Source organism: Anabas testudineus, chromosome 4, assembly GCF_900324465.2.
Source record: "Anabas testudineus chromosome 4, fAnaTes1.2, whole genome shotgun sequence".
In the NCBI taxonomy this organism is placed as follows: domain Eukaryota; kingdom Metazoa; phylum Chordata; class Actinopteri; order Anabantiformes; family Anabantidae; genus Anabas; species Anabas testudineus.
The window spans coordinates 17,193,945-17,209,291 of record NC_046613.1 but is presented as its reverse complement, the minus strand read 5'-3'; the positions used below and the strand labels follow the sequence as shown (position 1 = coordinate 17,209,291).

General features: G+C 37.3%; 1 protein-coding gene and 1 long non-coding RNA gene across 2 annotated transcripts; both read right to left on the bottom strand.

Annotated features, from left to right (window-relative positions):
• Nucleotides 1–2,963: 2,963 nt before the first annotated feature.
• Nucleotides 2,964–11,098, bottom strand: LOC113152937. Its single transcript, XM_026346467.1, has 5 exons — nt 10,891–11,098; nt 9,628–9,957; nt 8,678–8,827; nt 5,032–5,075; nt 2,964–4,947 (listed from the first exon to the last, which is right to left on the bottom strand). Exons 1-5 carry the CDS (start codon nt 10,958–10,960, stop codon nt 4,798–4,800), a joined length of 744 nt encoding a protein of 247 aa, XP_026202252.1. The 5' UTR covers nt 10,961–11,098; the 3' UTR covers nt 2,964–4,797.
• Nucleotides 11,099–11,323: 225 nt separating this feature from the next.
• Nucleotides 11,324–13,284, bottom strand: LOC113152781. The gene is made up of 2 exons (XR_003297916.1): nt 13,164–13,284; nt 11,324–11,777 (listed from the first exon to the last, which is right to left on the bottom strand). It is a non-coding gene; the product is annotated as an uncharacterized LOC113152781 (long non-coding RNA).
• Between the last annotated feature and the right edge of the window lie 2,063 nt (nt 13,285–15,347).

The window sequence follows — 15,347 nt, the reverse complement described above, 5'->3', positions numbered from 1 at the left end:
CTCTGAAGATGTAAATTTGTTTCCTGATGCATACAAAACAAAAAATATCTGAGTTAGCAAGATTTATTCAGACATCAAAACAAGAAGCACAAGTGGAACAGACTTTTGACAGGAAAGAAGAAAAACAGATAAAGTTCACAGTCAATTCAGCAGGACAAGTGTGACAGCTGAGCAAAGTGCGATTAAACTTTTTCTTTTGCACAGAGGCAATTAATATGAAATTTGAGAAAAGTAACATGCAATTACTGACATTACTAGTCAATAAAAATCTACTTCAGTCACCATAGTTTCCACTGTGTTACAAAAATGACGTGCGTTAATATTTTTCCATTTCCAAAGAGCATCATAAGATGATTAAACGAGAACCTTTGGATAATATTATTAACTGAAACAGTTTTTTGCCTAAATAGTTGAAAGTTGTTCTCGTTCAGAAACACAAACTCCAAAGATGTAGAGTTTGTGTCCTGACACTGTCGTCCGCCCCTTGTCCTTCTGCACTTCAAGTATCTATGTGAGCTGAAGTCTCTGAGAAGAAATTAGAAGAACCAGGGGAAAAATGTCTGACCAAATGACTAGATACGGTTCCCCTGCTGACTTCTGAAACCTTTCCATTTTCAGATTTTGTACATCGCTCGCTGTTTTTTCTGCTGATGTCAAGTGGAAAACAAGCTTGATGTTAACCTCCCACCTACAGCACTGCGGTATCTGATAATTAAGATTCCACGCAAACAGCCATTATTCATTTATATATTGCACCTGTTGATGAAATGAATAAAAATATTAGATATTAATACAATATTTTTTATTTTATGGTCTTAGATTTTTGGCACACCCTGTTTTATTCATTTACATTTCAGTCATTTAGTAGACACTTTTATCCAAAGCGACTTACAAGTAGGGTACAATGGTAGGCAGGGTAAGCGTGAGGAGGTCTTGCCTAAGGACCCCTACTGGTGGTAGGCCACAGCTGGGATTTAAATCCCAGTCTCCCACATGGGAGGCAGTGACGTTACCACTACAACAAACAGCCAGGGTCCATATTAAAACATGCCAAAGTTATAAAACAGGAAAAAACACAATCTTATGTATCTGTCCACTTTGTACCAAGAGTTTCCTCAGGTTCCCCATGACTTTCCCTGGACCCTACCAATAACAAGCATTGCTCGGTTTAAGTTTTTCCAAGACTCGACGTACTTTAAGTGTGTTTAGAGAGCGGTCAGTATGTTGCATTGATAATGTACAGTCATGGACATAAATGTTTGCTTAGGTCAAACTGGTCAATGTGGTTATACACATTATGCTGTTAATAAAAGTTGGATATTTACTTAATGTTGTCATAAACTGAATTCATCATTTAAATGTTGCAAAAGCAGAAGATGCAGCTGCTCAGTCTTGTGAAAGTGACATTTGGTTTGTTTATGAGAAACCCTGCTACAATCAAAGTAGGTGTTATGTTGTGCAAAGTGCAAACACAACATTTGTTTTTGCCATTGCAACAGTTACAGCACAGCAGCAAACATGAAGTCCAGCTTAGCATCAAAGTGCACTTTACATGAGTTTGTATCACTCAGAGGAGACCTTACCTCAAAGAACACAGAGCTGCTTCATGAAATTGTTCAGTTTTGCTCTGACAAGTGGAGGGTGTTTGGATGTTTGAGCAGAATAATACAGTACAGGGTGTGCAGAGTTTTTTGATAAGGCTGTTTTCAACTGACCACAGTCAAACCACAGTACATGTACTGTACAGTGAGCGTGGAGTTCAGATGACTTGATAAAGAACAACATTACGTTATTTGCAGATTCTGGACTTTTCCGTTGGAGAAGAGCTGGGCCTTCTTCAAGACGTAGCACCAGGAGCCACGGTGCCTGTAAGATGCACAAGACTGACTAAAAGACTGTCAATGGTATGCATTGTTCAGTAGTGTACTATATAGACAAAACAGTATACTGTTCATCAAGTACCAGGCACCTATCTGACTTGCTGCTTCATCAGGCTTTTCATTGAGACCCAGAAAACCACCAGTATTTCAGGTAATTTATGTTCATTTGTTGAGAAATACGCATCAGATAAAGAAAATCTTTTACAGTTTATTTTACATTAATGGTGCCAATGAGTCCTCCAATCCAAATACCTACAAAAATACAGTGTTTTACAATCAATTAAATGACCACACATAAAAAGTATGAGGCCCTTAGTTGATAATTTGGCCTTGACACGTAATAAGTGGCTTTGCTTTCACTGTTAAATAAGCAAATCACAACGATTAACAACAGGGAATAGATGAATTTTCTCAGGGGTTTACTGTTACCACGTGTTTGGGCTGAGGCAGAAAATGACTGGGCACTCGTCTAGTTAGTCTGTCTCTTTTACCATGAAATGAAACTAACTGACTTGATCAAAAGTACTGTTTCAAACTTTAACCAAAGAGACTACGAGAATTAATGCTGATCATCCCATGCAAGCTACAGCACCACAAGCCACACCGCAGCAAGCGGCAGCCATTTTGGTTTGGCTTTAGGTGCAATCGAAAGTTGTTACTGTACAGACTTTGCACCATTGAGATCAACAAGTCATCATGTTCATTGCTGAACCAGCATCTTAATCTGAGACCCTGTGTGCAGCTTTGGAAATATAATGTTGTGTAGGCCACACACAAAACAAATGGTGGGGTTGGGCCAGTCCCACTGCTACAGTAAAGAAGCTCGTGCGTGAGAAGTAGCTTCCAAGTATGGCGGTTCAGTACCGCATGATTTACATATCGAAGACCATGCTTAGCACCATGGTTACTGTACCAACACAGGGGCTGCATAAAAACAGGAGTCTTTAAACTTTACCTGCTGATAATCGACAGAAGCTGTGTAATTCTTTCTATCTGAGTATACTGAGTCTTTTAACTAATACATAACTTGCTGCATTCATGAGAAACACAGAAGCACAGAAGCCAGTTACACATGCTGACAAAGTGGAATCAGCAGCTTTTTTATTCAGGATACGGTTTAACAAGCTGAGCATGCAGCTATACTTACTGTTTTTACAACTTAAACACACTGTGAAGCATGTGCAATACATTTTATTTCATTTGATGCACTGCCCTGTGCATGCACCACTGTCAACAAAACAAAAGGCATTGTGTTACTGTAAGTAAACACAATGTACAGTCATACACCCAATACTGACGAACAAAGACATTTACGAACAAACAGAAAAAGTTTATTTTGACTTTCACTTCTAAAATAATGTGTGCACTTGACAGGATGCCTCGTAGCTTGGTTGTTGTATGTGCTTCTGTGGCCAGCTATTTTAAAAGCCACAGATAATTTACTGACTTTGTCGGTTATTTTTCTTCCTGAGTTTCAACCAACATCAGAGACAAATACTGAAGCTGCTTGTCTGTCGTTAACATATTGGATGTATTGAAGTCTCAATAATACACTCTTAACACAAACTAATAAATGGCACTGAGAACTAAAATCAATAATTTGTCTAAAAATCCTAATGAAACATAAGTAAGCACCAACCAAACGAGAACTTCGTAAGACATACAGTGGAAAATGACAGTGAGATAGTGTCAGATAGTTGTTGTATGTGTAAAACCGGTGCGAACATGTCGACTGTCACTAGATGGAAAAATCATATCTTTGGCCTGTGAACCTACAGTACTGTTTAGATGGTAACTGATCTGTAACTTCAAATAAAATTTCACCACGTATTTCACCACGTCCCTGTTTCATTTCACCGATGATACTTAGACTTATTTTAAGTGAAAAAAATATAGGAAAGGTGATGATTCAAATGTTATTTTGAAAAACAAAACACTGACAGTAGAGACGCAGGGTTACTAAACCTGAAACCAGAGGGAGCAGGTAAGGATGTCACACCTCCTCATAAACGTTTAAACCGGTGTTTAAATTTAATCTGGGGAGGCAAGTTGAAGTAAGTTTTGGAAATAAATGATCACTGAAAGAATAATAAAATGTCTGTCATCAGTCCACATCCTCAGTCTACAGGTCCTTTATCTTTGCTGTTAATAATGTTTTTCTAATAATCAACAAACCGCACTGAGTCTGTCTCTCAGTACTTTGTTTTTCTTACTCTGTCTGTGCTTAAAGTCTATTTGATACTACTTAATATTTAAATGTCTAAAATTAGCTAAATACAGGGAGTTGAATCTGCACTGTAGTTTGTAACAGAGCAATCAAACAGGAATGAATAGCATTTTGGGGGAACTATTTTCAGTGGTGTATTATTAAACATAGACTAATAGTATTTGAAACAGCAGAATGGTAAATGTGAGATTGTCTGTACAACAAGGTAGGTATAGAAGACAACAAAACATATAGAGATTACTGTTAGACAGGAAGTACTTAATAAGATCAGTTTGTTTGTGGTTATTGTCTTTCTGTGGCATTTGTTACTGTAATAAGATATAGTATATCACCAGACTGACTTTTTGGTTCATGTGCAGATGTCCCTCAATCAAGTGAACTACAACACTAAGTCAAATCAAAAAGCTGGATTGCCACTGTGACTTTATCTGCACTGGCTTATAGTATACATATACATACTGTAATTGCAACCCATGCAGAGCAGTGACTCTGACATCAGTTTTTTCCCCCATTAAAACTCTGCAGTTTGTAAGTTACTGCATGAAGCATACAGGCTGGAGTGGTTTATAAGTGTATCATAAAAACAGCATTTACCATGCTTTTGAGAAATTTATATTTTAGTTTATATATACAATATTTAAGTCACCTTTACTCAAATCAAGAAAGAGCAGGTTTACATGGAGCTGTGCATCACACTATTCTCTTTTCTGGGAGATAGCTGACGGCAGCATACTCTATATCACTTGGACTAATCTCCAAAACTGCTGAAGGTCTTTTGGGGAAGTCCAGGACGCTGTAGATCACTGAGGGTGGAGGCACACTCCTGGACTCAACGGTTTCCTGTAAAGGCAGTTAGTTAAGCTGAAGAATTTCTGTTTTGATGTATTAATCTTTCAAACTGGTAAAAGACTTAAGTGTTCTTACCTGTAATGTGGGAATACAGGGTTGTCGTGGTGGTGGCTGTTTGTCTGTGTAAGAAGCAAAACAGGAGGAAAAAAAGGAAAGTGGGTAAATAATTAACTTAATCAATAAAAAACGTGGATTTTAATTCACGACTAGTCTACACCAGTGAGGTAGTGCAGCTCTTTGACGGAACAACTTGACATTTTGGCTTTTGAAACTTCATAATGATAATCTGAGAGAGTTGGTGAGTTTCTTGGGTCGTGTCATCAAACTGAGTGATTTGGTACCATCCTGTACAAACAAACAGATCTGCAGATACTAATACCTTTGGTCAGCAACAGTACCACATCTGATAGTAGTTATATAGAGTTGCAAAGAAGCTATCACCACCACCATTTATTTTCCATTAGAAAATGTCTGACTCATAGTTTGAGCACTTCTAGTGTTTGATAAGCATGGAACTCTCACATATATCATCAATGGAAAATATTACAAACTGCATTAAAAAATAGAACTTTTTATAAAAAGGTACAAGCCTGTGCACATATAACAAAGAGGTAGTGGATTCCAACAGTGCATTTGCACCAGGCTTGAGAAACTGTAAAGTAGTAAACTTTTTTACATTAAATTATTAGTTAGTGCAAATATTTTTAATCTTTATGCAAGTTGGGCAATCGGATCTGGGTAGGTGTTGAGTTCAATGGAACACTTTGTGGTCCTGGATTCTCCTACACTGACTCATCTGTGTTGACTGAACCAATTTACCTAAATGTAACATTTTATTCACATTTTTCACTGTATAACTTGTTGCACATGGATTCAAGGTACTTTTTTGCAACTTTATTGAAGGTATTTTCTATGAATGGAAGCTAAAATCAACATTGTTGAGTAAAAACAGAAAAATTATCTGAAGCTTCTATCAGTTCACCGACACTGTGGGTGAATTCAGCAACTATGGTGCTATGTTCTGATCTGTGTATGTAGGTGTCCTTTTTTAACCTTCATGTTAGGGTAATCACATTTAAATGTAATCATGTGGCAGATATAGTACTTCAAGCGAAGTGACTGACATGTGAACATGGAGCAACTTGGCGTTCAGTTTTTTGGACCAGAAAAGAAGGGGACTGCAACAAATTTAACTCACATCTTTGCGTTGTCAGTAAGTGTGTTAATACAATAATCAGTCCTCTTTTTAATTCATTAGCAGAGGTAGCAGTAGCAATGAACAGAAGTGTTTCATTAAAATTGAGTTCAACATACTGTAACTAATATAAATATGAATCCTGCTGCGTAACAATAAGTATGACTGTGGAACTGCCACTGTTACTTTGAATTACTATACACAGCTCTGCAACCTACAGTGCCTGTAAAAAGTATTCACCCCCATGGTCAATAAAAGTGGGCGACTTTGATAATAAAATTTCAGAAAAATACCTCATTAATGTCAAAGTGAGACCAGGTTTCTACAGAGTAATATCAATTAGATAAAAATATGTAAGGTGAAATCAGTGTTTTCATTAATACTCACCCCTTAAAATGACTGACCTAATCCAACAGAGTTCCAGGCATTTGGTGCTTTTGGTCCCACAATTAGTAAAATGGCGATCATCTGAGTGCAGTGAATATGTCTCAAGTAATTACAGTAGTAACTTGTGTCTGGAAGGTCCAGTCATTGTTTATTCAGTATTCCTGGCTACTATTACACCATGAAGACAAAAGAACACTCCCAGCAACTCAGAGAACAGGTCACTGAAAAGCATAAGACAGGGGATGGATACACAGAAATCTCCAAGGTACTGAAAATCCCCTGAAGTTCAGTGAAATCCATCATCAAGAAATGGAAGGAAGGAAGGAATCTGCCTCGAACAGACCGTCCACACAAATTGAGTGACAGTTCAAGATGGAGTCTAGTGAGAGAGGCCAGTAAGACACAGATGACTACTCTGAGGGAGTTACAAGCTTCAGCAACTGTTGCCCAGGTTCTTCAGTCAAAGACTTTTGGGAAATTGGCAAGAAGAAAGTCACTGATGAAGAAAACCCATGTTAAATCCCAAATTGAGTTTCGCCAAGACTCCATGGTCAAGTGGAAGGGGGTTCTTTGGTCTGATGAGACTAAAATGGTGCTTTTTGTCCATCAGACAAGGCTCTATATTAAGGACAACAAAGGACAATCCTCTTATTCAGTCAGCAAGACAACTTTGACTTGGGAGAAGATTTGTTTTCCAGCAAGACAATGACCTAAAGCATACAGCGAAAGCTACACAGAAATGGTTTACAGAGAACAAGGTGAATGTTCTGGAGTGGCCAAGTCAAAGCCCAGACCTCAATCCAATAGAGAATTTGTGGATATACTTATAAAGGGCTTTTCACACCCAATCCCCACACAACCGGAGAGAGTTTGAGCAGTTTTGCAAAGAAAAATGGCATAAAATTCTAATACAGGCAAGTCTAATAAAGACCTATCCACCAGACTCCATGCTGTGATTGCAATAAAAGGTGCATCTACTTAATATTGACCTGAAAGGGGTGAATATTAATGCAAACACTGATTTCACCTTATATATTTTTTATTTTATTGGCATTTCTTTGTAGAAACCTGTTTGCACTTTGACATTAATGAGGTATCTTTCTGAAATGTTTTTGTCAAAGTCACCAACTTTTTTTACACCATGACTGATTTATAATGTCAATAAAAGTATAAGACTTCCAAGGGGTTGAATACTTTTTATAGGCTCTGTATGTAAGCATAGAAAGAACACATATTATTGCGAATCATCTGTTGGTGCAAATATGCTATACTGTACGTAGTGCTGGTGCAGGGAAGTGGAGATTATCTCCTCCATCTCTCAGTTTGCTGAGTGGTTATATTTTGTCAGTTGACAGCTCATAGCATGGTTTGAGCAGAGCTGTCTATGGACAACACTTGGACCAAGTTAGCACAACATCATAGAAGAATGCACACTCAGCAAAAGCCTACATCTGTATACACATACGGGAAATTATGAAATGTGGTTTCTGAGGTCACAGGGACGGCCAACGTATTTCAAAGTTGCAATGTTCCCACTCAAAGTAGGCCAGAGGGGGTTTGTCTCTGAAGTGAAAGCACACTCAAAATAGTGAACAAATAATGCAAGCAATTTTTTCCACCCACCCCTCAGTAATAGTAGGCACAGTTAGATTTGCATGCTGAAAAGGAGGAGTTCTTTTCAAAAGCTGTGAATCATCACATGTATCAAAAGGATGTGAAACTGCAATCTGGTTTGCATTTTTGAGCATCAAACCACACAACTGCACATTTTTTTCCACAGAATAACAATAATTCTCTGCACATTCATTCTGCTCATTTGAAACCTAGAAAATAGTAGAAAATACTACTCATCAGAGTCAAAAATAGGTCTTTAGCTGTGTTAAAAGAGCCCCAGTAGTAACAAAAAAACAACTTTGAATTTCAGTTTCATGGTACCCGGTCAAACAATAATATATATTTAATGTAATGGGAATAAGCTTAAATTCCAAATTCGCCAAAATGATAATTGAGCAACAGATAATGTAAGTCATTTTCAACAGTGATAGTCTTACAAAAGACAGAACTTGATATCCTTGAGAATCCTGAATTAAAGTAATTCAGTAAAATATATTATCATATCTGGATAATAAGACTGCTTACCTTCAGTTCTCACGAGACACCAGATCAGCAAGAGAACTATTGTGGCCAGAAACACTACAGATAAAACCACGAGAATGATGATGGAAATGAGAGTGGAACTTCCATTGTCGTCGTTTGTTTTGCTGCTTGGAGTTGGAGGAACTGTAGGAGCTAAAATGAAAAATATTCAAATATAAAAAACCTTTTTGCAGAAGGAGATTTTTTTCTGTAAGTTGTGAAACACAATGACATATTAATTTAATGGAAAAATTGTATTTGTGTGACTTATTGTTTGGCTGACACAGTTTAATCATCGTTTAACATGTAAAAATGAAACTCAACCCAGACAGTGAAGTCAAGGACGCAGACATTTTCACTCTTTTGACTGACAATCTAGACATGTGAGCCTTTAACCAGCACTGAAACCAAAGTCAGCAAATGAGAATGTGTAGCAAGCGCTGGGGCTATCATGCTAGCAACATGGATGCAATGCCAGAAGGTTGGTCAGTTTGTTCACCACTGAAATATCCCAACAGCTACTGGATAAATCAACATTAATTCGCTTCACACATCCATGATGACACTGGTTGAGTTTTAGATTTTTCCTCTAGCACCACCTTGAGGTTCACATTTGTGGTTTTTATGGAAGGAAATTGTTTCAATGTTCATCTCCCCTGAGGATGAACTGTAATAACTGGATGAATAACATCATCATCTCCTAATACTTTTTTGACACAGGAAGTGAAGTTGGTGGGTCATTTTTTAAACTGAAATTAATAAGTACATGGTTTCTTATTTGAAATAGTTTTTAAAACACACCTGAATAAGGTGGATGTTTTACTTTAATGTGTATCTGCAAACTATAATAATAACCAGACATCCTTATTGTCTTCTCATGCTGTACAAAGCAGCTTCCAGTCATTCTACAGTGCATCAGTGTCATTTAATGACATAAATGAGTCTGATCTTACCTGTGCAGTTTTTGTTCTCCTCTCGAACGTCCAGCTTTACCTTGTTACTAAAACGGACAGAATTCTGGTCTGAGAACACAGTGACCCAGTATGTTTCACTGTCATTTTGTTTCAGATTTTTAATGAGGTACAGCGCAGAATTTTTGTCAGGGTCCACTTTTAAAACATTGCTTTCTGTGCAATCTTTGCACTCAGCAATCTTTTTTTCTCCATTTACATAAACTGCTAGATGACTTTTATGATCAATGGCAGTGTCAGAAAATGTAAAATTAAGGGTGACATTGCAGCTGAGGATCCCAGTCATATTAGTGGTCTCTGCTTTGCTGGGACCTGCATCAAGACAAAACAACAGATGTGTATGAGTGGGAGGACTGCTTTGCAAGGAAAAAAGCAAGTCAAACCGCAGTAACTGCACTGTGTAGATGCTTCTTTCTGATTTTGCATTCTAGTTTGTAAATGTTTTAGCCCTCCAACCCCTCATTGCACTTACTAAAAGCTGGTTATTAGAAGCTAAGCCTAAATTTGCCTTCTTGTTTTACTTAGCTGTTATCTGTAATTAAGAATATGAGTTTTATCCTACATATGTAAATAAACTAAGTTCAGTCATAATGGAGATTAAAATCCTTGCTCCTCTAAACCTAATATAGCTAAAGTTAACTCAGCACAGTACTTGCTATGTTAGTTTTTGTATATTTATATGATTTGTTGTGATTATACAACATTTAAATTATATATTAAAAGAAGACAAAGATAGAAGATGTATAGAAGTCATACATCTATTTTATCCATCCATACGTTTCTGTCCAGCCTTAATACTTCTTATTCTTAATTTTGCTGTGTAGTGCCACTAGTTTTTATTGCATATGGATATAATCCTGTATACTATAATCTAAATGTTCTGTTTATTTCTATTTTTTTACATTTATCTTTATCTTTTACATTTATCTTCACATTCATGCTAATTGTCCACAGAAAAATGTCCCAAAGGTAAACTGATGACACAGGAGCACATTGTGGTTCAACACTATATCTGTGTCAGTTTCCTCAGTGCCATTCATACCATTACGTGCACTAGGGAAACAGAGGTAACATTAGTGGAACAACTGTTTCATGTGCCATACTGTATGATCCTAAAAGGATCCAAGAGTAATATACAGACAATAAGGTTAAAATGCAGCAACAATTAACATCTAGCAGGTGAAACCCCACAAAACCACTCAATTTTCACAGAGTAAAACATCAGACATAAAGAAGACAGCTTACCGTTAAATACCATGTGAACTGTCACGATCAAAACTAACCCGAGGGGCTTTGTGACGATATTCTCAACCATGGTAGAAGAAATGTGTTGTTTGCAGGCCTGGTGAGTTGGCCCCTGAGTCTTTGATTCTACTATTCTCAATTTTTATGAGCTGCCTTTGTGTTCAGTTTTCTGTTTTTAGTCATCTACCAGTTTGTGTGCCTAACAGGAGGAAACTGTAGACAGGAACTTGCACAAACACTGATATAACTACCTATAGCATCACAAGCACCTCCCGTAACGGAAGACTTCAAAGAGTTTCATGGACATGTGGTGCAGACTTTGAGGAACTCGTCTGCAGAGAGTGTCACTCACATGAGCAAATTGTTTCCTTCACATTCTCAGGAGGAACACACAGACATTTTACAGACAAAAAAAATATCTCAAAACTCACCATAACTTGGACTTGGGATTTAATTTTTGCTGACACCCTTTTATCTGTCACATGTTGAATGTACAATACTGTATAAGTTGAGGATTTTAAAGTGCTCTTCACTGTAATTTACACCTACTATCAATGGTTGTGCCTGTTTTCTTACAAGTTTAGTTCACTTGAATTACAAAAGAAAACCCCCAAACTTTATTTTTCTTCTTTTAGAGATATAAATAGTTTCAGTTTTGTCAGCTGTGGTTTTGAGATATCAATCTGACAACTTTTTACAGTTTAAACTTAAATCATGCCACTTTGATTTCATGTAAAAACAACAAAAAAAAGTGATAATGCAGACACCATTGAAGCCAGGGAAATGATCACAATGACAAGAGCAAGTTTTACAGTAATTCATGATTCCCTTCTTCCGTTTTCAACATGTCTTCATCCTGTTGACTCCAGTGGAATCATTATTAATATCTGCAAAACAATAATACATGTTCTCAGACATAAGGTTTTGTGTGAAACATTATATAAGAGAAATATGAAAAGAAGAATTGATGGTGTGAGCTGTGTCCGCCTTTACAGGCAACTGTTTTTCTACAGTCTCCAGGAGTCAAGCAACAGCATGCTACGGCTAAGACTTTTAGTTTTGGTCAAGTCTCATGAGTAGATTTAATCAAAATGAAAATTCCATTGAATGTATGTACGCACAATTCAGAAGGTTGTTAAATAATCAACTTAAAGTTTTGATTGTTAATATTGCTATCAGATATTGCTATGCTAATGGTTGTATCAGTATAAATCAGCAACACATACTGTCTCTGTCACACACAGTAACACTTTAACCACAGTGGAGGAAGTTGGGGGCTTTGAAGCAGCGATTTGATGAACTTAAGACAAAACGCTGTCAGTTTGTGGCATGGGGGGATTTTGTTGGTTGGAAGTTTGGTTTCAGTGGTAGATGGAGCGGGTCAGTTCCTTGCAGCTCCTGCTTGCACTCTTCTTAAAACATTACTACTGTACACTAAACTCGCTGTGGCTTTACACATAGGGAGACCCTGTGGCTTAAACCAAAAGAACTGATGACTCAGCTGCAGGGGGCACAGACTTTTAGGTGATGTATTGTATCGTCTGTCATTCACAGCCAGGGGGACTGAGAAAGCAGCCACAGTTTCTAAATAGAACAGAACAAAATAAGTCCATAGCAAATTATTTTTTGCAATATTTTAATATTTTCCCAGACTTTTCAGTTTTGTTTTGTTGTAACCAGACTCAGCACATTGCCTCCAAAGTCAAATCATCCAAGGTTATTCTTTCCTATTAAGATCAGGGTGTTTACATCTACAGATGAGCAACATAGCTTTGACCTCTGGCCTCTTAGTGGACCAGTTAACATAATTTTAGTCATGTTAAATAATTTTGGTGTCATATCTTCCCAGTCGTTAATCCACAGACATCAGAAGACATGCTGTAGCTCCCCAGGTGGTTCTCTGTCAGGTATTAATTGAAAACTGAACTTTAACCTTTAGCCTAATTTGGTGAGTAACACAACTGCTCACATCACTGACTTTGCCAGTATGAATCAGATCACTGTTGGGTGAGAAAAACTGGCAGCATTTGTTGTATATTAAGATTGTCATCTTCCTACACTGCCCTAATATTTGTAGTTTAGGTTATACTATAAAAAGCAGAGCCAGTAGGTTATACTATAAAAAGCAGAGCCAGTAGGTTATACTATGAAAAGCAGAGCCAGTGTGCTAATCTCAGACATATTATTGGTATAAATCAAGCTGTAGCTACACTACAGACCCAAATCAACTAAAAATGGCTACTTTCTATATAACAGACTGTTTTGTACCGTACCAGCCTTGATGTCACCTCCCCAGCACACAAAGAACAGAGCACTCGCCACATCTTGAGTAGCTTGTTGCACAAGCCAACGCACTTCAGAAGTCAAAGAACGTGACTCTCATAACGCTCTCGTGCTGCCCTGCCTCTTCAGAAGAGAGTATGCTGCTGCAGAAGAGGCAGTCTCTCAAATATCCTCATGACATGTGACCTCTATAAGCTATCCAGTGCACACCCAGAGTACTGTAGGGTTGGTGTAATCAGTTTCCCTAATCAGTAATCAGTAGACATTTCTTTCCCCACCTGTTCTGGGGATAGTTGTGTATGTGTGTTGTGTTAGGAATAGTAGATCAGATGGGCTGGAACTAAGCCTCTCACTCGTAATAATGTATCCCATCAAAAAACATTGTTTAGCAGCTACTCAGGTCAGATATGAGAAGCATACACACAACCTTTGGTTTACAATAGAGTCTGTCTGTTTATAGCATTATTCTTCTATTATAGCATATGCTCAAAGCCAGTCTCAAAACGTAGTGCACATGTTAATAGTTAATATAGTCAGTTGAACATTGTCTTAAATTTTACATGGTCTTGTCTTGTCTTCCAAAGTCACATTTCCTTCTCTAATCTTCTACCTGGTTTACCTTCACTTGAACTGTATTGACAATGTCATTTAAGGACTTAAACCATAAACACTTATTTCAACTTGGAATCTCCCTGGATTCTAAACATAGATCAACCAGATAATTGTTTTTCACTTATTCCTATTAAAATGCATCTTAATTAACAGATCTCTCCATAATATATCATATGCCTTCTCTGCATCAAAAAATACAGTCACTACATTTTCCCTCCTAGCTTGCATTTATAATTAAACATCTGTATTTCTGTCCATATTGCTTTTGCCTTTTGTGCCATTTCTATGGAATATCACTTGTCTATACAATGACTCTAGCTCAAATTGCATTGTACTAGTGCATTTGATATCATGTATTAGTACAGTGGAGCCAATGTAACCACTCAGAGTGCTTATGAACTGCCTGTTCCTGTAAAAATACTTAGAATAATTGTATTTCCACGCCATCTTGTGGACTGAAATATACTGTATGATGTAAATCACTTGGAAAAACCTCAGACACGTGATCACACACACCTCCCCTTTTTTTCTTCCTCACATTGACAGACTCATGCAGAAACACACACTAATGCAGTCACACATGCTCACACTTTTTGCCTCTCACTTCCCTTGTGATGCTATTTCATTTCCTGCATCACAGCTCGCTAAAATTATTTCCTTTATGCATCGTATACTGTGTTACATTCTGATGGCTTTTCTATTTTTTTTACACCCAGCAACAAGAATCTAATCTTTTTATTGATTGCCTTGGGTTTTATGACTGTAGAAAATGTTTTCTCTTGCTGTTGCCCAGTGGAACCAGTTTTTAATCTTGCCATTTCATTCCGATGCAGCATACATCTGCAACTGTTTTTATGATTTCCACCATGGAGCTGCCTTTACTTTGTTACAAATATACAGCAGGTTAGGTATGAAGCATTTTGTAAGAAAAGACAATGAAGAAAATATGCATAAAGTTTTTTTTTTGAATAACTGTTGAATATGATGAGTTGTTAACCATGTACATAATGCTAGTCTTCAGGTAAACTCTCACCTTTTCTTTTCCACACATGCAACAACAATGCCTTTCTCATGTTTCTCAGGTTTCTGTGCATGGTCGTGCCTGCTTGAATTCTCACGTTTCTTATTGAAGCCTTTACCTTTGGGTGAAACTTTAGATGAGCGTGAGCCTCAATAGGCAAGCTGTATTTATCCAGAAACCATAAGTATCTGTAAAAAGTGTTAATAATAAAACCCTAATAAACCTTTTCAGAAACATGTTTCACCTCTGTTCAGCTTGATGTGTAAAGCAACTGTATTATTTCACTAATATTATTCCACAGCTATTTCTATTTTCCTCAGAAATATTGCAGTATAGTACAGTATACGGTAACTTACTGTGTACTGTGTTTGTTCTATTGTCAATTGAATCTTTATTTTTACATGCAACACAGGAGACAAAATGTGATGTAATCTGTCCAGTTTAGTGTTTGTGGATTAAAACACGTTCAACCCAGAATCTGTTTTGGCTGCCACTTGCTGAGAGACATTTGTTGAACCAGCATTTAGCTAAGCTTCATCTC